The sequence below is a fragment of the Jaculus jaculus genome, chromosome 2 (assembly GCF_020740685.1).
Source record: "Jaculus jaculus isolate mJacJac1 chromosome 2, mJacJac1.mat.Y.cur, whole genome shotgun sequence".
Lineage (NCBI taxonomy): Eukaryota > Metazoa > Chordata > Mammalia > Rodentia > Dipodidae > Jaculus > Jaculus jaculus.
Genome location: NC_059103.1, coordinates 20,831,655 through 20,854,016, shown reverse-complemented (window position 1 = coordinate 20,854,016; position 22,362 = coordinate 20,831,655). Strand labels below are relative to the sequence as shown.

General features: G+C 38.1%; 1 protein-coding gene across 2 annotated transcripts in view; it reads left to right on the top strand.

Annotated features, from left to right (window-relative positions):
* Positions 1–22,362, top strand: part of Atp9b (ATPase phospholipid transporting 9B (putative)) — a 226,118-nt gene that overhangs the window by 7,343 nt on the left and 196,413 nt on the right. For both annotated transcript variants that reach the window (XM_004662637.2, XM_004662636.2), the window contains exons 2-4: positions 9,760–9,933; positions 15,912–16,062; positions 19,830–19,943. In XM_004662637.2, the coding sequence (XP_004662694.1) occupies positions 9,760–9,933; positions 15,912–16,062; positions 19,830–19,943 (439 nt within the window). The remainder of the gene's footprint in view (positions 1–9,759; positions 9,934–15,911; positions 16,063–19,829; positions 19,944–22,362) is intronic.

The window sequence follows — 22,362 nt, the reverse complement described above, 5'->3', positions numbered from 1 at the left end:
CTCTCTCTTTTGCTGCTAGAGAAGGGAAAGTTCTAACTTCTCATCAGTTCACATAGCTTGCTACTTGTGACACAATTGATCTCCTTAGTTGTGTTTCATGGAGGAAACATATGCACGTTTATTTAAAGCCCTTAGTTTTGTTGTTTTTCTACTTTATTAGCATGAAGAGGGATAAGTTTATTTTTTTCCTTCTAGAAGTTTTGAGCATTAGGTATATTTTAAATTCATTTTTTCCTTTAATATAAATTGTCAGAAATAGTTTCTTCCAAATGGGAACAATAGGCTGTTAGATACTTAAGGTAATGTGAGATTTTAAGGTAGTTATTGCATTGACCTCCTTTTACTTAGATTCATGTAAATTATCACCCTTTAGTATTTGAGTGTTCTGTTGAAAGTTCTTAATTTTTTTTTTAAGGCTTTGGCAGCAGCTGAGGTAGCAGCTGCCCTCTCTCCTTAGCACGACAGTCCTCTTGGGTTTGTGTAGTCTGTTCTGTCGTCTTTGTTCACATTGTTTTTACTCATTTTAAAAATGTTTCCAGAATTATACTTAATTGCTGGAAACGTTGCTTTCTCTTGAGTGACAAACCGATTAAGTGTGTATGATACCAGCCAACAAAGACACTTAAGATTCTCTGCTTATCCTGCCTCTGAAAAAAATCCATTATTCATCATCTTATTGTTTTTAAATACTGAGGTGAAATTTTCAATACAATAGGGAAATTGCTTTGGAAACGAGTGAATTGCTTGCAGTCTAGGTGACTAAATGAGATGTTGCCCTTATGTATGATTCCGGAACTCACCACACGGCTTTTCCAGCACTAAGAGAACTTAATGAAAAAAAAAAAATTTAATCTATTTTGTGTATAATATACTCAGATATTTTGAGTTTTTTTTTTAACTGGTGAGCAGAACTATTTTATTTATTTATTTTTTTAAAGTTTTTATTAGCATTTTTATTAAAAAAATCCCATGGTAATTCCCTCCCTCCCCACCCCCCACACTCTCCCCTTTGAAATTCCATTCTACATCATATTACGTCCCCATAATAATCATTGTACTTACATATATACAGTATCAACCTATTAAGTACCCTCCTCCCTTCCTTTCTCTTCCCTTTATGTCTCCCTTTTAACTCACTGGCCTCTGCTACTAAGTATTTTCATTCCCACGCAGAAGCCCAGTCATCTGTAGCTGGTATCCACATATGAGAGAGAACATGTGGCGCTTGGCTTTCTGGGCCTGGGTTACCTCACTTAGCATAATCTCTTCCAGGTCCATCCATTTTTGTGCAAATTTCATAACTTCATTTTTCTTTACCGCTGAGTAGAACTCCATTGTATAAATGTGCCACATCTTCATTATCCACTCATCAGTTGAGGGACATCTAGGCTGGTTCCATTTCCCAGCTATTATAAATTGAGCAGCAATAAACATGGTTGAGCACGTATTTCTAAGGAGATGAGATGAGTCCTTTGGATATACGCCTAGGAGTGCTATAGCTGGGTCATATGGTAGATCAATCTTTAGCTGTTTTAGGAACCTCTACAGTGATTTCCACAATGGCTGGACCAGATTGCATTCCCACTAGCAGTGTAGAAGGGTTCCTGTTTTTCCACATCCCCGCCAACATTTATGATCATTTGTTTTCATGATGGTGGCCAATCTGACAGGAGTGAGATGGAATCTCAATGTAGTGTTAATCTGCATTTCCCTGATGGCTAGTGACGTGGAACATTTTTTTAGATGCTTATATGCCATTTGTATTTCTTCCTTTGAGAATGTTCTATTTAGCTCCATAGCCCATTTTTTGATTGGCTTGTTTGATTCCTTATTATTTAACTTTTTGAGTTCTTTGTATATCCTAGATATTAATACTCTATCAGATATATAGCTGGCGAAGATTTTTTCCCATTCTGTAGGTTGCCTCTTTGCTTTTTAAAAATATTTTGTTTATTTATTTATTAGAGAGAGTGGGAGGCAGATAGAGAAAATGGGCATGCCAGGGCCTCCAGCCACTGCAAACAAACTCCAGACACATGTGCCACCTTATGCATCTGGTTTACGTGGGTACTGGGGAATTGGACCCTGGGTCCTTAAGCTTCACAGGCCAAGTGTCCTAACTGTTAAGCCATCTCTCCAACCCCATATTTAGAGGACTTTTAAAAAAATTATTTGCAAGCAGAGAGGGGGGGGGGGAGGGAGGGAGGGAGGGAGGGAAGGAAGGAAGGAAGGAAGGAAGGAAGGAAGGAAGGAAGGAAGGAAGGAGACAGACAGATAGAGGAGAATGGGTGCGTCAGGGCCTCTAGCCACTGCAAATGAACTCCAGACACATGTGCCCCTTGTGCATCTGGCTTATGTGAGTCCTAGAGAATTGAACCTGGGCCCTTTGGCTTCACAGGCAAGCGCCTTAACTGCTAAGCCATCTCTCTAGCCCTGCTTTGTTTTTTAAGGTAGCATTTCACTCTATCTCAGGCTGACCTGGAATTTACTCTGTAGTCTCAGGCTGGCTGGAACTCACAGTGATCCTCTTACTTCTGCCTCCCAAATGCTGGGATTAAAGGCATGAGTCGTCATGCCCATCTATTTTGCTTTTTGAATAAATATTCATTTTCTAGTTGACTTTTAGGTTTTTGATTATTATTATTATTTTTTTGAGGTAGGGTTTCATTCTAGCCCCGACTGACCTGAATTCACTATGTAATCTCAGGGTGGCCTTGAACTCACTGCAGTCCTCCTACCTCTGCCTCCTGAGTGCTGGGATTAAAGGCATGCGCTACCATGCCTGGCTGTAGTTGACTTTTAAAAGACGCTTGAAAGATGTGATTTTAGGCAAAGAAAAAGGACTCTGTAAGGGAAAATATTGTTTTAGGCTAATTACTTCATAGATCATGTAATTTTTTTCACTTAAATCATCAAAATGTAATTTGTATGTTGTAAGGAATCTTCTATGGTGGTATTAATAGCAGCTGGAATTATTTGTAGATTATATGGAGACACTAACTCAGTAGCAGTTCGATTGGTGGAGTGAGATGTACAAAGAGTGTGAAAACAAGCAACTGCTGTTTTTCAAATGTATTTGTGCTCAACAGAAGGTCTTGTGCATTACCATTTTTAGTAACAGTGTCAGAGGCAATGGGAGATTGGTATCACGATGCTGCTCCCTCTAGCAGCCCAAGTTCTTTTTAGAGACTTCTATACTCAGATTAAGCTGGACTTCTTGATTTACTCTGCAGGAAAAAAAGTTTCAGGCCGAGTCAGTATGAAGTGCAGTTGTAGTTTATTACAGATTTTAATACAGGTCTAAGAGAGGAAGAGAGGCTAAAGGGCAGTATTACACTCCCTAGAGCAGGTTTGGGCTTCTCAAGAGGAGGTATAATAGTTGCTTCTCAACTAGAGCCATGCCTATGATTTTGGTTGCTTTTGAAGTTACATTGTTCTGTGGATTTTAAAAATTAAGTAGGGACCAAGGAGACTGCTTAGTGGGTAAAGTGCTCACTGTTCAAAATGGGGACCTGAATTTAGATACCTAGCACCTGCGTAAATACCAGGCATTGTGGTCTGTGCCTGTAATCCCAATTCTGGTGGACCAGGGATCCTTGGAATTTATTAGCAATCTAGTCTAGCCAAATTGGTGAGTTTCAGGTTCAGTGAGAAACCCTTATTCTCAAAGAATAATGTCTTCTGAGGAAGACATCTGACATCAATTTCTGGCTACACACATTCTCTCTCTCTCTTTCTCTCATGCCCTTATACATACACACATGTATATTGTACATACATATACATGCAAAAGAAATCTTTAGAGTATGAGATCATAAGATTGTTTCTGAGGTGTACCACACATGTTTATGTGCTGATAAAAACAGATCAAAAAGTATAACTAGGTCACAAGCAAATCAAGACATATGCTTTGACTGTTCAAACAAGGCTATAATCATGTTTGTGAGATTTGCTTGATTCTCCACCAGCAGGGGTGAGGCAAAGGGTGCCTTTCATTTCCCATGACCCCTTAATTCTCCTTGTCTTTCCATCCTGCCTCAGCAATGTGATATTCCATCATATATTTAACCAGCTCTTTAATCATGGATATTAATACCTTTCCATTTTCTTGGTCCTTCTTTCAGCACAGTGCAGTCATGGTTATCTTTGTAGATAAATTCTGCACACATGTTTAATTTCCATGGGTAATTAAAACTTTCATTTAAAGTGGATGTGTATTACTGTACAGTAATGTAAGGATTTGTGATGCATCGTTATAAATTACTCAAATCACTCTTGCCAACAGAGAGGAGTGTCTGTCCAAGTCTGTTGGCCATGCTGAATGTTAAGAATTACTTTTTCTTTTTTTTTAATTTATTTTTATTTTATTTTATTTTATTTTATTTTAGTTTTTATTTTATTTTTTTTTATTTTATTTTTTAAATTTTTATTAACATTTTCCATGATTATAAAATATATCCCATGGTAATTCCCTCCCTCCCCACCCCCACACTTTCCCATTTGAAATTCCATTCTCCATCATATTACCTCCCCATTACAATCATTGTAATTACATATATATAATATCAACCTATTAAGTATCCTCCTCCCTTCCTTTCTCTACCCTTTATGTCTCCTTTTTACCTTACTGGCCTCTGCTACTAAGTATTTTCATTCTCATGCAGAAGCCCAGTCATCTGTAGCTAGGATCCACATAAGAATTACTTTTTCTAAGCTATGTACAGTGGTATATGCCTATAACCCCAGCACTCAGGAGGCTGAGACTGGAGGGTGTTGGGTTTGAGGTCAGTCTGGGCTCTATAATCAGACTGTGTTTCAAACAAAAATAACAACAAAAGAATTTATCTACTTGATAAATTAGACATGTTCTCTTCTTTGAATTTGAATATTTGAAAAGTTCTTTTGGAGACAAGTGTTCCCAGGTTTAAAACCTAATGACTTCTCATTACACTTGAAACTAGACTGAAACCCCTTCCTAGTACTTCCTGACACTGGTGTCTTGTCCATGTACCAGCACTGGGCCGTGCCACTTCATTGGTCTTCTCACTATTCTTCACACCGGTCCTTGTAGAGCTACACTGGGTGGCTACTTCCCATTAGTGTAATTTACTGGGAAGTGCATTAGTTACTTTTCTTAACTATGAAAAAAATACTTGACAGAAGCATATTATGGAAGAAAGGGTTTATTATGGCCTACAGTTTGAGGGTACAGTCCATTACGGTGAGGAAGGTGTTGTGGCAAGTGTGAAGCAGCTGGTCACATTGCATCTGTAGTCAGAAAGCAGATAGGAATATTGGTACTGGGCTTCCTTCTCCCTGTATTCAGCCTGGGATCCCAGTGCTCAGTATGATTCTGCACACATGCAGGGTGAATCTTCACTCTTTAGCCAAGTCTGCCTAGAAACACCTTCATGGACATAACCATAGGCCTGTTTCCTTGGGGATATTCTCAGTCCCATCTGGTTGGCAACTAAGATAACTTTCACAGGAAGGCTTCCTGGGTTATCCTTTCTAGTCACACTCAATCTGATCATCCTGCTCTATTCAAGCCCTTTTCTTTTTGCAAGTAACCAGTTTGTTTCCTTCCTGTTTCTGTCCTATAATTGTAAGCTTAATATGACCAGAGCACTATATCCTTGTTTGTTGTTGCATTTGCTTTACCCAGGACAGTGTAGCACATGCAGGCATTGAAGTGTCTATTGAATAGTGGTTGCTTTCCTAATATGGTCAGCATAGTTCTGTGAAGTACCTGTATTTTTCCTTTGTGATTTTTTTTTTAATTTGTTTGAAGGGGGGGGGGAGAGAATGAAAATGAGTGCACCAGGGCATCCAGTTGCTGCAAATGACTCTAGGCACATGCATTCCCTTGTGTGCATGTGCAACATTACGCTGTGCATCTGGCTTCTCTGGGACCTGGAGATTTGAACGTGAGTTCTTAAGCTTCGCAGGCAGGCACTGTAACTGTGAAGCCATCTCTCCAGCCCCTCTGTGAATTTTTTGCTTGTCATATAAATGTTTATTTTTAGGGCTGGAGAGATGGCTTAGTGGTTAAACGCTTGCCTGTGAAGCCTAAGGATCCTGGTTCGAGGCTCCATTCTTCAGGACCTACGTTAGCCAGATGCACAAGGGGCACGTGCGTCTGGAGTTTGTTTGCAGTGGCGGGAGGCCCTGGTGTGTCCATTCTTTCTCTCCGTCTCTTTCTCTCTCTCTCTCTGTCACTCTTAAATAAACAAATTAAAATAAAACAATGTTTAAATGTTTGTTTTTAATTATAAGAGTTGTTTATAAATAATTAGAATATTTTCAGTTTTATGTTGTATTTGCTTTTAGATTTATTTTCTTGGATGGTGCAGGGCATAGACATCTGCAGTGCCTGGTCTGGTGCCTGGTTGTGGCCAGTACTCAGTTTCAGCCATTGTCATTAGGCTCATCTCTTGTCCATAGCCTTGTAATTGAAGAAACCCTTAGGAGAGCTTTGCATTTTGCTTTTTGGCCCAAGTGGCCAACTTATTCTCTAAGTGATACTTTGAATGAACCAAAATGTTTTGCTGTGTGTAAGGATTTTTATTTTTCCTGTTTAGCCTCTTGTATTTGGTGATGTGTGTGTGTGTTTCCCCCTAAAGTGTTCATGGATTTTAAAGATACCTTTCTGTTACTATTTTAAAACACTGTGGTGAAAGACTATACTTTGTATGATTTTAGTTTTAGATTTCTTAGATCTAGTGTTATGGCACAGAATGAGGTCTGTGAGCAAATGTGTCTTGTGTATTTGAAGAGAATGTTATTCTGTTGTTGGGCATGTTTTTGTCAATAGCATTTTGGCACAAATTGTTGACAGTGTTGGTGAATATCTCTTCTGGTTCTCTCTCTTTTCTGTCAGTTATTGAGAGAAGAGCTTTGGTCTTCAAGTACTACTATATATTTGTCTATTTGTTCCATTTCTATCGGTTTTGCTCCATGGGCTTTGAAAATCAGGTTCTTGGTGCACGTATGTTAGATCTTAGCAGAGATTTAATTCTTTTATAATTGCCATTTCCTTTCTCTTGCCGGATGAAACATTTCATTGTTGTTTTTCCATTCTTTTAATTTTAATCATTTAATCCTACATACCATTTTACTTAAAAGTACTTCCTTTAGGTAGTTAGTGACTTTTGTACTGAAGAGGCTGTTTGACATTGTCCATAGATGATGATTTTTATTGTCTCAACAAGGGACGTTGCTGCTAGCATCCAATGGTTAGAAGCTGGGGATGCTTGAACATTCTGCAAGCACAGGACAACCCTCTACAATAAGGAATTGTGTGGCATAAAATGTAAGTTGTTGCTCCTGTTGAGAAACCCTACTCTAAGGAATTTTGTAATATATGTAGCTCACTTTTCACTGTCGACTGAAACTTATGATCTTACCACTCCATGTAAATGAGAGGATTTCCACACCTCCTTTTTGTCACTGTTGTCATTTGAATTCTTGTTTATTTGCATTGAGAGTCTCATGTAACTGCTCTGTATGTCTTCTGGGGAAACCTAAGTTCATGTTCCTGGACCATTGTTACTCACATTTGGCCCAGAATAAGCCATCCCATTCCCTTTGAGGTAAGAACTGTTTTGCATCAATATTGGGTTTACATTTTTTTTTCTCTCATCCTTTTAAACATGCGGTTCCACTGCTGTGGGGCTTCCACTCTCTCCTGGAGAAGCCCACGGAGGTGTGAGTAGCTGTTCTGAATACCTCTGACTGCATGAGTAAACTCTGTGAGTGTTCGCTCTTCCTTGATTTAGTTGTAGGTTTGCACTGGTGTCTTTTGTGTGGGATTTGGGATAGGGACATTTCAGCTTACATTACCCCCAGTGTCTCATAACAACCTGGAGCTCTTTTTGTTATTTTCAAGTTGAGATGACACTGTCTGAAGAGGCTTAATGTAAATTTAAATAAGATAGAAATTGCAAAATCACCATTATGATTTCTAGCAAATTGATCTCAGGTAAAACTTTTAAAAAATAGATCACGGTCATGACGTAGGAAAGATAGAGTGACAGTGTGGATGGTAGGCTGCTCTTTCTTAGAGTTAAAAGAGGGTTGTTTGAGCTGGGGCTGTACCTTAGAGACAAAGCATTTGCCTAGCATGTGTGAGGTCCGAGGTTCAGTTCCCACTAATACACACACACACAGACTGTTGAGGTTTTTTTGTTTTTTGTTTTCATGGAGCAGAGAGTTTTAGTATGGAAGAATAAACAAGATGCGGCATCACTGCCGGCTCTGACAACAAATGCCTAGTAGTCAGTATTTATTGTAGAGACAACGGTGTTTGGTCAAAACTCATTTCTAGGGGGGTGGTCGTTTTCTTCAAGTGTTGTAGCCACTGGTCACTTGCCCATTTTCTGTTAAATAAACTTCTACTCATACTCACGATGAAAGAAGCCCTAATGAAACTCGCATACACAAAAAAGGACATGAAAACAGGAAGGAACTAGTTTGAAAGAAAAAAAGGTTTAGCAGGACTGAATGGGAATGAGAAGATAACTGGGAGATGAATGTGATAAAAGTATATACAAGCATAGAATTATAAAAATTATGATCTGGAAGAATGACTTAGCACCTAAGGCACTTACAAAGCCAAAGGACCCATGTTCGATTCCCTAGGACCCAAGTAAGCCAGACGCACAAGGTGGCACATATGGCTGGAGGCCCTGTCCTGCCTATATTCTCTCTGCCTCTCCCTCAAATAAATAAATAAAATATTTTAAAAATTAAGAAATAAATGTCATTTCTAGAATTTTGACTGGTATCTAAAACATTGTGTAACATGACTTAAGAGATGTAGATATTGGCAAGCAGTAATATTCCAATCATTTTCTTATTGAATTGAATGCATGACTGTGTCTGGGAAACATTCGTCATACTGTCACCCAGTCATACTCACCAGAGTCTGCTATGGAACTGTGTTTATAGCATAGTTATTTAAAAATATGTATGTATATATATATATATATATATATATATATATATGTATGTGTGTATATGCACATATATACATACATACATATACATTTTTTTGGGGGAGAGAGAAAGAGAATGGGCATGTCAGGGCCTCCAGCCATTATGAGCAAACTCCAGATGCATGAACCCCCTTTGCATCTGGCTTACATGGGTCCTGAAGAGTTGAACTGGGATCCTTTGGCTTTGCAGGCAAATGCCTTAACCGCTAAGCCATCTCTCCATCCCTACAGCATACTTATTGTGGTTTCTTCAGCTAAAAATCTTTTTTGTACATTTCTTTTCTTACCTGTTTACTGTGGCAATATTATTTTTTGGCAAAAGAAAGTAATATCACTATGCAGTTTTTAAATTAATAAACAGTGGTTTGCCTCAGATTAAGGCAGCTTAGTTTGAGAGATAAAAAAAGATGGAGGGCTGGAGAGATGGCTTAGCGGTTAAGCGCTTGCCTGTGAAGCCTAAGGACACCGGTTCAAGGCTCGATTCCCCAGGACCCACGTTAACCAGATGCACAAGGGGGCGCACGCATCTGGAGTTCATTTGCTGTGGCTAGAAGCCCTGGTGCGCCCACTCTCCTCTCTCTCTGCCTCTTTCTCTCTCTGCCTGTCGCTCTCAAATATATAAATAAAAATAAACAAAAATATTAAAAAAAGAAAAAGAAAAAAAAAGATGGATAGTAAAATTGGGCCAGAATCCCATCTTAAACATACAGTGTAATAGGTGGCTGCATAACTTGGCTCAGCTCTTTGTTCTTTCTGTAACTAGGTACCAGCTGGAGGATGAGTCCGCCCATTTAGATGAAATGCCACTAATGATGTCTGAAGAAGGTTTTGAGAATGATGAAAGTGATTACCACACACTACCACGAGCTAGGATAGCACGAAGAAAAAGAGGGTTGGAATGGTTTGTCTGTGGTGGATGGAAGTTCCTCTGTACCAGGTTCGTCATCTGTTGATACATGATTACTCTGTGCACACATATTACATATAATCTTATCTCCTGGTATGTTTGTAGATGTGTCGATGGCTAATATAAAAATGAAAGGAATACTGTCACAGAGAATATTGATATTGTTAGTCTATGCCAGAACATGCTAGTCTGAAAGGAAGGGAAAACCAAATTTATTATTTTTGTAAGAAGTTTTAAGGATTAAAACTTGAGGAAAATTCGTAATTTTGTTATTAATATATACTAGAATTAATTCTGGTTATTATACCAGCATTTTAAAGGTGCTCCGTTCTTATCCATAAAGGTAGATATGGACGTACAAAATGCAATTCAATAGCGTTACAATTAGGTTTATATTCATTTTTAATGCTTTGGCTCAGAATAAGATTCTTCTCTTAGTTTAACCACCAAGGTACCAAGATAAAAGCTCCTTAGATTTCAAAGTAGTTTCTTGGCCCTGTGATAAACTTGTGTGATTTGCATTTGACTAGAGTCTGGTAGGTAAAATCACATTGTACATCTCAGGCAGCATGCAGCTGAGTCTCCCGCCTACCCCTGAGACAGGCAAGGAGATTCAGCAGCTAGGAGATGTCTAGTGACTTAAGTAGAGCTTGGCAAATAAATTACATTTACAGCCCTTAAAGTCCTCCCATTATTCAAGGTTTACAGTTCATACCTTCATTGCTATTATGATTTTATGTCCCTTTGTCCATAAAAGGAAGGTAAGCACTCAGGAAAATGTCTTGTTCATCATTTTCATTAATTCTTTAGAAGTTTGTAATCAGATGTTCCTATAACTGATTTGCTTTCTAGAATAGCTTGTGGTGGTGGCATTTAAACTCTGATCTGTGGAGTTATAGGACTTTGGAGGAATTTCTTAGAACTGGCAACTTAGAGGTGATGAGGATAAGCAAGAGTTAGGTTCATTGGTCTTCCTTTAGCCTTCTTTTACTCACTGTAGTTCTCCTTATCCTCTTTGTGTATTGAATTTTATAGCTAAAAAGATTAACAATATATTTGAAGATATGGATGTCAGCAGAAAACATATCCAGGCTTGGAAGACGCTGATAAATATATACAGTTTAATAAAGTATAAAAGTGCACTAAATGAATCTAGAAAGTACTTTATTATCTGACAGAATTGTAATCCTGTGGAAAAAGTTAGCAAAACCATCTGGCCTGCTCTGGTTATTGACTGTGGCACCAGTAAGTGTCCCCGTGCTGTATAGGATGAGTAACTTGAGGTAATCCTCTTACTCTTTTTTGGTAGGGGTCTGCTACACTGAGAAATTGTCAGGGTTATTAGAAACTGTACCTTAGAGAACAGCCAGCTTGGACTTCTTTATTGCTGATACATTTTCAGTTTTAAATAATTGTTATTTTATTTCTTAAATGTCAGGTAATACAACACTCAGTGTTATTACAGTTACTAGGTGATGGTCCTAAGAGCAAGGAATGTTAAAATTAGTTTAATTGCAGAAAGACATTAGTGAACATTTCAATATAACTAGATTGGGACCAAGATTAATTAATTGTAAGTATTTTAATGAATTTCTATTTTAGATTCCATGAGTACTTAAAGCTTATTTTGAAATCACATTTAATGTCAGGGATGGAGTATGCATTGCATTCTTCATGGCTTAAGAGCAACTTTCTCTTTTCATTGTTTGGCAAAAATTCTAACTTGGAGACTTACAATTTTTTTTCAAGCATTTTTTTAAAACTTGAATTTCTTTCATGTGACTGAATGCACCTTCCTGTAAATTGCTGTGAGGCACATTGACATAGATAGTTCCCTGATCGTAGTTGATGTTTTTTCTCACAAGATTTATGTTTCACTTGTTATCAAAAATCACTTTGTCTCTACAAAAGCGGAGCCAGGCATGGCATTTCCATAAGAAGGCAAGGGAAAGGGGATATCAGATGCCAGGATTATTCCTGGTTCTACATGGCCTCTGCACTTTCAATTAATTTGTAAAACATTTGGGGTGCAGAAGCATGGGAAAAATGTTCATTTTTTAAGAAGACTGTTGTTTTGTCTTAGAAACCAAAGGCATCTTTTATTAGATACACTAATTATATAATTTGGAAGGAGATGAAGGGAAAGAAGCTGTTTGTATTTTGGGTATTATTTAATTATAACTAAAGTTTTAGAAGATGAAATCTTGATATGTTTTATATAACAATATGTGTATTTATAGAATATAGAATATAAAATATGTTATATAATTATGTATTTTATGTACAATGGTTTATGTAATACCAGAGCAGTATTTGATTATAGAAGCATTTCCAAAAGAAATACTAAAATATTTTATGTATGTGTGTGTTCATATGTGAGTATGGGCATGTGTGTGCCATGGTACACACATGGAGGTCAGAGGAAAATTTCTGATTTGGTCCTTGCCTTCTACTTTCTTTGATGCATGGTCTCTCATTGTTCACTGCTTTGTTTACTAGAGCTGCCCTATAAGCTTCCTGGGGAGTCCTGTTTCTGCTTTCCTTCTCACTGTAAGCACACTGGGATTATAGACATGTGTTCTATAGCATTTGGCTTTGTGTTGGTTTTGGGGATCTGAACTCAGGTACTCATGTTTGTGTGGATAGTACTTTAGCCACTGAACCATCTTCCTAAACTATAAAACATTTTTACAGAAAAAGTATAATTTGTGCCATATTGGATATATTTAGTATTGGACTTGCCTGTGTAAATTTCTGTATATATAAGTGGGAAAATTTTTCTGAATAATCAATAATAGAATAGACATAACTACATTGACCTTGAAAGTCTTTACCCACATCGTGGAATTAACATATTTGACAGCATTGTCCACCTGGTTCTGGTTTTGGAAGTATTAGAATGCAGGCAATAGAGGGTCATGCATTGCACCAAGGTTCTGGAGATGGCTGCTAGGTAGTGTGAGGCAGGGTTGAAGTCTCTGCATGGATGCCATTACATGGAGCTATAAAAAGCTTCTGTCTCTGGTAGATTTTGCCCAAGCTACACGTAGCGCAGCTAGAGAAGCAGAGTTGCCAAAGCCTTTTAGATCTCAGAGAATTTCATCATGAGTCCCAGTTTCCAGACATGGAGCTGCAAAATTTGGTGCTTGCCCTTTCTATGCCATTTCTTTCTTTTTTGGGGGTGGGGTGGGGGAGGAAATGTTTATTCTCTGCCATTATGTGTTGGATGTATATAACGTGTGTTTGGATTTTTCAGGGCTCACTGTTAAGAGACTGTCTTGAGTTTTAGATGAGATGCTTGACTTTTGAACAGTGTTGGGACTGGGAAAGATTATGGGGACTTTGCAGGTTGGACTGACTGCATGTTGCATCATGCAATGGCCATGAGTCTGGAGGTCAGGAGGGGAATGTGGTACCTTGAATGTGGCATGTCCCCCATACCATTGTGTATTTGTGGTTAAGCCTTATACTTAATCCCCAGTTGATAGAGACTTGGGAGGCAGAGCCTTGCTGGAGATGTGTCACTGGGGGGTCCACCTTGGGATTTTAGAGTTCAGCCTGCCTTTCTAGTGCTGGTGTGCTCACTCTTGATACTTCCTCCCTGCTGATGTGACAAGGTATGATGCCTGTCTGTCTGCACATTCCATGTTTTCCCTGCCATGATGAAACATCTCCTTGATGCTATAGGCTGAAATAAACCCTTTCAGTCCATAAGCTGCTTCTGGTCTTGTACTTTGTCTCAGCAACAAGAAGATAATTATAATACTGCATCATTTCCTTTCCCACCAAAAATAGTAATAGTGGAAATACTCATCTTGATAGTCATAGGTCACTTTAATAATACCCTGATTATCAGTGTCAGAGATTTGAAAATATGTTTTCATACTGCAGATGTTTGGATTTGTTGATTGAAAAATGATGCTGGCCAGTGCTGAGAGAGTCTCTTCTAGAAAAGTTGGTTCTCTCTTTGTTTCTTTGAAAGTGGGGGTAGTGTGATGCGTAGAATGGAGTCCTTAGACTGTTCCTTGGCATCTAATCATGGCAGCAGAGTAGGCAGTCCTGCAGGAACATCATGTGCCCATAGTGTGAGGGGCTAGCTTCTGAGGAGCCACCTTCTGTCCTTCCAGAGTGAAGATCTGAGCAAAGCTAAAACTTACATGCATATTCAATAGGGATGGTACCAATTTCATTTTACACACATTTCCTAGTGGAATGCTTCCGTGGGACATTGGTCAAGTAGTGCACCTAAGGTTTTAGTGTAAGGATGGAGTTGGTGTGATCAGAGCAATGGGATAGCACCAGCATGAGACATACCAGTTCTGAAATATCATTCACCATTAGTCAAAGTTACTGTCTAGTTGTACCTTCTACACTGTCATTTTATTTTGTTTTATTTATTTATTTATTTTGGTTTTTCGAGGCAGGATCTCACTCTGGTCCAGGCTGCCTGGAATTCACTATGTAGTCTCAGGGTGGCCTCCAACTCATGGTGATCCTCCTACCTCTGCCTCCTCAGTGCTGGGATTACAGGTGTGCGCCACCACGCCCGACAACACTGTCATTTTAATACAAAATGTGTAACTTTAAATCCTACTCTTTTAATCTTACTATATTACAAAAGTAAAGTAGAATTTTTTATGCACCTGGCTATAACTTTTAGCAGCAATGTCCAACAATTCCTCATAGTGAACCATTATGAGTCCTTTATCTACATTTTGAAAATTTAAATTAACCCACAATACTGATTTTTTTTTTTTTTTTTTTTTGGTTTTTCGAGGTAGGGTCTCACTCTGGTCCAGGCTGACCTGGAATTAACTCTGTAGTCTCAGGGTGGCCTTGAACTCACGGTGATCCTCCTACCTCTGCCTCCCGAGTGCTGGGATTAAAGGCGTGCGCCACCATGCCCGGCTACAATACTGATATTTTAATTCAGGATTGCTTTGTGTTAATGGAATTGAGCTGAATTTTCACTTTCTGAGAGATATTAAGAACAGTTATACCACTGAAAACTTTATATTCATTCTTCTCAAAAAAATGGCTGGGATGACCAGGAAAAGAGTTCATACTCCCAGAATCCTGGCTCTGTTAGAACAGGGTAACTTCAAAATTTAGATACATACTGTATGGATGAAGGGGTAGCTTGAAGGAAATACATCCAAACCTTATTGTCATTAGATGATCACATTAGATATTAGTACTCTTTAAAAATACTGAGTTGAATTTTAAGTCTTTGCATAATGCTACTTAAAAAGTCATCTTTTAAGAGTGGTAAAACATTATTTCAGAGATGAGAGAATTATATATCTTGAATTAATTGATATCTAAAGACCTTTATCATCAAATCACTGCAGGTATGTTGAGAATTTGCAATAGCACCCAGAAGCTACTCTTTTAAGTCCTCTTTTCAACATGTAGAGCATTGACAGCTGCAAAATATTAATGCTTTTATTTTGCCAATAAAAATATCTCAAGAAGGATGGTAATTTTCCTGGGGTCTAGAAACTATTGCACATTTACATTGACTCTTTTTAAGAGATAATTTCAAGAGTTGGAGAGGTTGCTTAGTGGTTAAGGCACTTGCCTGTGAAGCCTAAGGACTTATGTTTGACTCTCCAGGTCCCTCATAAGCCAGACACTGACTCAAGTGCACAATGTTGCATAGGTGCACTTGAGTGTCTGGAGTCGATTGCAGTGGCTGGAGGCCCTGGTGCACCAATTATGTCCCCCCCCCCCCTTTCTCTCATAAAAAAGCCCAGTCTGTTGGCTTGCCTCAAAAAAAAGTTAAAAATTAATTACAAACAAATTGTATGTTGGGTATATAAACTGCTTTAGTATTATTGTTATATTCAAATTTATATAACTGGCCCATGTTACATTAAACTTCACAGATTAGCATTAGATAGGATGTTAGTGTCTAATAAATATAGAAACAATATTGACTCTAAACGTGTAGAATTAGTTTAAAAATTGTTTCAAATATGTACATTTATGTCTTTTGTTTTCTGCAGTTGCTGTGATTGGCTGATAAGTGTTTGTCAAAGAAAGAAAGAATTGAAAGCTCGCACAGTATGGCTGGGATGTCCCGAGAAATGTGAAGAAAAGCATCCCAGAAATGCCATAAAAAATCAGAAATACAATGTGTTTACCTTTATACCTGGGGTAAGATGATTGTGTTCAACTCTGGTTGTGTGTCAGAACCTACCAGCTTTCTTGCCTTTTGAAGATACCTGAGGAGATTCTGGCTTGTTCTTTGTGTCTACAGTTTGAAATTGCTGAAGAATTCCTTTGGATTTTAATGGCTGTATCAACTCAAGAAAATAATCTACTTTGGAGTATTGCTTTCAGTTGATAAACATTTATATTATCTTAGAAATAGTATAGAAATAATGAAAAGATAAATGAAATGGTCAGGAAATAAGTCATTTATTTATTTTTAAAAATTTATTTATTTGCAAGCAGAAAGAGAGGAGAGACAGAGAAGAGAGACAGAGTGAGAATGGGCACACCAGGGCCTGTAGCCAGTGCAAACAAACTCCAGACATGTGCCCCTTGTGCGTCTGGCTTGCGCCTGGGGAGTTGAACCTGGGCCCATTGGCTTTGCAGGCAAATGCTTTAACTGCTAAGCTATCTCTCCAGCCCATAAGTCATATTATTTTGGTGCTGAAAAGTTGATTGGAGGGAAGAATGGAATATAATGTTTAAAGCCTGCCAAGGAATTTCACAAAGAAAGTAAAACAATTTGTTTGCAACAATAAAATATTTGTTGATGTGTTTTCTTTGTCACATTTTAAACATTGTAGGCCTTGTTATATTATTAAATCACTAGTTATCTTTCAGTATTATGCTCAAGTTAAATACAGAAATTCCCATATTTTGTTAATTTTTTGTTCATAATAATAAATTATAAAACTGAGTTTATATGAATTTAAAATAATGGGTTAATTTTTGTTTTTTATATATCATTCTTATTTTAATGGATTTATTTACCTTCCTGAAGTCAAGGGAAGCTGGTGCTAGTTATTTTTTAAAATTTATTGGAGTTTTTTGATCATTGATTCTTTAATCAGCATGGTTGATATGCTAAGGAGAAATTCACTCATATATCTGATTATATTTCTGTACCAAAATTATTGACATAGTCTTAGCTATTTGTTCTCTCCTTCAGTTTTGTAGGAAAAGTTCTTGATTATGTAGAATGAAAGTTGCTTTTCTTTCATATTGGATGTAAATAGTCATGTTGACTTTATATTTCATATTGATTGTCCTCCCTGCCCTATAATACTCATCCATGCACAGGTTGTCTTGGTATTTAATGATACTTTTTTATTAAAATACACAAAACTAAGTCAGGTATGGGGGTGCACACCTTTAATCCTAGCACTAGGGAAGGTAGAGATAGGAAGGTCACTGTGAGTTTGAGGCCACCCTGAGGCTACATAGTGAATTCCAGGTCAGTCTGGACTAGAGTGAGAGCCTACCTCAAAAAAACAACAAACAAAACCCCCCACAAAACTAATAGCCACATAATCAAAACACTGATCTTTAATCAGGATGCTAAAATGTCCCTTTTATGCAAATAAATAGTGCCATCTATATTGAATAAAGCCACTATTTTCTCCTTAGGTGTAAATTATTAAATACAAATTGGCTAAGGATGGTATATTTTCCTAAAGGTTACCAAGTTTTTTCAGTACATAGTATTGATTTTAGTGGTTAAAGTCAGTGGTGCAATTTAACTTTGATCAGTACAAATTGACACAGCCAGCCTAGATTGGCTACATTTGAGAATACCTGTTTGATGGATCTGTACAATGGTTGGTTACTGTGTGTATGAATTTTTTTCCTTAGCATGTCTCTGAAAGTAGTCTTTTCATCTAAAGTGTAATATTTTAGAAACATTTGGTAATTACACAGTAGGAATTCTATTCCATTTTTAGCACAAATGGCAATTTCTGAATTGCTAATAGATATAATTTATGCTGAGATTTTAAAGAAATTACTGAGGAAAAAGAGCTTTCTTTCCTGCTGAGTTTCATTTATGAAATAATTCAAAACATCTTTAAGCAGCAATTGAACATGACTGTGGTAGTTTGATTCAGGTGTCCCCCATAAACTTACATTTTCTGAATGCTAGGTTCCCAGCTGATGGAGATTTGGGAATTAATGCCTCCTGGAGGCATTGTATTGTTGGAGGCGGGTTTATGGATACTATAGCCAGTTTTACCTGGCTGTGATCCATCTGTTGTTGGCCAGGAGATTGATGTCCACCCTCTGCTCATGCCATCATTTTCCCCTGCCATCATGGAGTTTCCCCTCCAGCCTGTAAGCCAAAATAAACTTTTGTTTTTTCCCCACTCTTAGTTGGGTAATTTCTGTCAGCAATGCGAGCCTGACTGCAACAGTGATTATGGGTATGAATGTAATGCTGGTGTGACTGTTCAGTCACATACATAGAACTGTGAGGATGCAGATAACTTCAGTATATGCAGATGGGCTCTGCTCTGTTTAAGCCAACAGTAAGAATTTAACCCACCCCTCCCCTCTGCCCTATTCACATTGCTGTGCCTTCCACCTTGCAAATTGGAGGTTTGCAAGTTACTGAACATAGTGTAATAATGTGAATCATTCTTCCTTAACAATAATTTATTTGCCTTTCTTCCTCTTCCTTTCCCTTCCTTCTTTTCTCCCTTCTTTCCCTGACTCTCAAGCCTTCCCCCTCTATCTTTTGTGCTGGATACTGAATCTTCATCCTCACATATGCTAGGCACTATCACTGAGCTATATTCTCATCCCCAGATAATTCCATTAAATTTTTTTTTTAAAAAGCAAAACCTTTCATTATTAGCAATCTTAAAATTATGAATGATGAGATTTACATTTATATTTGAGAGACTCAGGATGTAGGTTGATGTGAAAATAGTCTAATGTTATTTACATGTTTTCGTATGAATTGTTTTTCTGCTTTGAAGGAGCTAGGTCAGGTGAGATTCATATAGTCATGCTTATGCCCATTGGCTTATTCACTTAATTTGTATAAAACTCAATGTCCATTTTAAGAAGCATAGTATAGACAAGCCCATTTCTGAGCTCACCACTCCCCTCCCTACCTTGTGGGCTCTTGCCATCGACACGAATTATGAGTGCCTTTGTATCCTCACTGTCCCACCCAGCAGAGGTTCAGTAAACACATGTAATCCCCAAAAGCATGCTGTTATATTTTATTTATTTTTATTTTACCAGTTCATAAATCTAAGGTTAGTATGACTTCTATTGTAAGAGTTCCCAAGTTGTTATTCACATGTATATTTTTATGTGAATAAACTTGCTGAAAGTGGAAGGGCTTACTGCCATTTGCTTTGATGTGCATGTGAACATTTTAGATAAATGTGAAAAGCTAAAAATTACATATAAGAAGAAATTAAAACTCTTAGAGAACTATACTTCTAATAGAGTTGAAAGTCCTAGTTCTCTTTTTTTAGAAAATTATCTATTTGCAAGCAGAGAGCAAGAGAGATAAAGAGAAGAGAGACAGACAGACAGAGAATGGGTATACCAGGGCTTCCAGCCACCACAAATGAACTCCAGACACATGTGCGCCTTATGTATCTTGCTTATGTGAGTCCTGGGGATTCGAACCTGGGTCCTTTGGCTTTGCATGCAAATGTCTTAACTGCTAAGCCATCTCTCCAGTCCCCTAACTCTCCTTTTTTTTCAGTGTATTTTAAATACAATTTGTAAATAACCTTAGTTTTCTTTGTGGGATAGCTTTGGAAAGCAATGTCAAAATTAATTTACTTGAATCAGCGTATTATCACTGTTTGTTAGAAATGTGGGTTACAAATTATGTTGAATTTAACTAATTGAAGTATTAAAAAGTCTTCCTTGAAGGGATTATGCTAATTTTTTCTCTTTTTTTTTTCCCCTAGGTTTTATATGAACAGTTCAAGTTTTTCTTGAATCTCTATTTTCTGGTTGTATCCTGCTCACAGTTTGTGCCAGCATTGAAAATAGGCTACCTCTACACCTACTGGGCTCCTCTGGTAAAAGAAAAGATTTTCAAAATTAAGCTAGATTATCGAATATTTAACATAACAGTTTTTTTTTTTTTTCTTCCTTTCTGTTTGTTGGAGGTAGGATCTCACTTTAGTCCAGGCTGACCTGGAATTTATTATGTAGTCTTAGGCTAGCCTTGAACTCACAGCAATCCTGTCTCAGCCTTCCAAGTGCTGGGTTTAAAGGTGTGTGTCACCACATCTGGCCAGCATTTAGTTTTTTTTTTTTTGTTTTTTTTGTTTTTTTTTTTGGTTTTTCGAGGTAGGGTCTCACTCTGGCCCAGGCTGACCTGGAATTCACTATGGAGTCTCAGGGTGGCCTCAAACTCATGGCAATCCTCCTACCTCTGCCTTCCTAGTGCTGAGATTAAAGGCATGCGCCACCGTGCCTGGATACAAGAGTTGAGATGGTTAAGATAAATTGATGGATTTTCAAACATGATGTCGCTGTGTATCATGAAACTCTGTGAAAGACTTCTGAGTTCTGGGATGTGACCCTAGAGAATTCTATAGGAAGTGTGTCTCTACAGTCAGCAGAGCTGCTGAGTACAGGTGCCTCAGCTAGAGAGGTTGTAAGTTGCCCTGCTGGGGCTTTCTGCACCCATCTATACTAAGGGCAGTAGATTCATTTACCTGGCCTTGTTGCTTTCTGTGGCCATGTAACTTTGAGAATGACACTGGGGACTACATCGTTTGTTGAGTTACTTACTTACTTGACACTCAGCTGAGGGTGAAACTTATCAATGGATCACAGTGTAGTTTCTGGTTGCCTGCTCAATGTGTAAAGGTTTTGGAAAGACTGATGATACTTACAGTGAATATTTCCACTTGTATATGTTTTGTCTTTGTAGTGTTATTTGGTTTATTTACAGTTTATGATGCTTTCTTTGGGGTAGAAGATCAGAGGAGTCTAGGCAGGCAACACAGCAGGTGACACAATTCCCTTAGTGCATGAGGATCACAGTGCTGAGTCCCTCTTTATGTGAACTTCAGATCTGGAGGTCCCAGGCATCTACTCTTGAGCTCATTGGCGCTGTCTTGTATAGGCCTCTTTCCCAACTAGGGACTTTTCCCAAGCAACAGGAGAGAGGGGAAAGTGGGAACCCTTATTCCAGGACAGGTCCAGTGCTCATCATAGGTGAAGTCATGTTGAGGTGTCCTTAGTGACTTCGCATTCACATAGACTTAATACTAGGGTGGGTTTGAGGAATGGCAGTAACTTTATTTGGAATACAAGTACAAACTTACTGGATAAATGAACACATGTTTTATTTGTTAGTGAGGTTTAAAGAGACATTGGTGTTGATCCTGGGAAAAATTGATACTGTGGTATTCATATACTTTAGCATAAATCTGTCTATGCCATAGAAGTTTGTTAATAAGTATCACAGATCCTGAAAATGGGTTTACCATTTTTTAAAGAAAAATTTCAACTATATCCTAGCAGTCTGCTTTATATTTGTTAGTAGACATAAAACTTTTTAATGTAATAAATTTGATTTCTTAATATAGATAGCTCTCTGGGTCTAGCTAAGTAACTCCATTGTAAAACTTAACTTAGGGATCATTTTGATGGAAAGGAACAAAAACATACATACTTTTTTTTTTTTGTTTATTCTTATTTATTTGAGTGCAACAGACAGAGAGAGAAACAGGCAGAGAGAAAGAGAGAATGGACGCGTCAGGGCTTCCAGCCACTGCAAACGAACTCCAGATGCGTGTGCCCCCTTGTGCATCTGGCTAACGTGGGTCCTGGGGAATCGAGCCTCGAACCGGGGTCCTTAGGCTTCACAGGCAAGCGCTTAACCGCTAAGCCATCTCTCCAGCCCAAACATACATACTTTTAAGAAAATTTATTTATTTGAGAGAGAGGGAGGGAGAGAAAGGGGCAGATAGGGAGAATGGCTCACCCGGGCCTTCAGCTACTGCAAACAAACTCTAGACACATGTTCTTCCTTGTGCATCTGGCTCACATGGGTCCCTGGGAATTAATTGAACCTGGGTTATTTGGCTTTGTAGGTAGGCAAGTGCCTTAACCACTAACCCATCCCTCCAGCCCAAAAGTATATGTACTTGTTATGATGGTGTAGTTTTCTTCTTTTATAAACTTCATAATTTTTTCTTCTTATTTTTTAATTTAGCATGTTTTGTAGACATATAATGTATTTTAATCACATTATCTTCCCTTATCTCCCACCTCCTCCTGCTGAATTTCTTCTTCCCAACTTGTTTCACTTTTACTTAGATGTCTTTTTGTTCCTTCTTGTGACCCATTGAGCCTAATTAGGGTTACTTGCAGAAGAATAATGTGGGGGGTTGTTTTATCAGAGCATGGAATAGCTCGCCAGGGGCTATACCACTAAAGACAATGTCTCCCCTTTCCCCAACCATTATCAGCTGCCAGTAG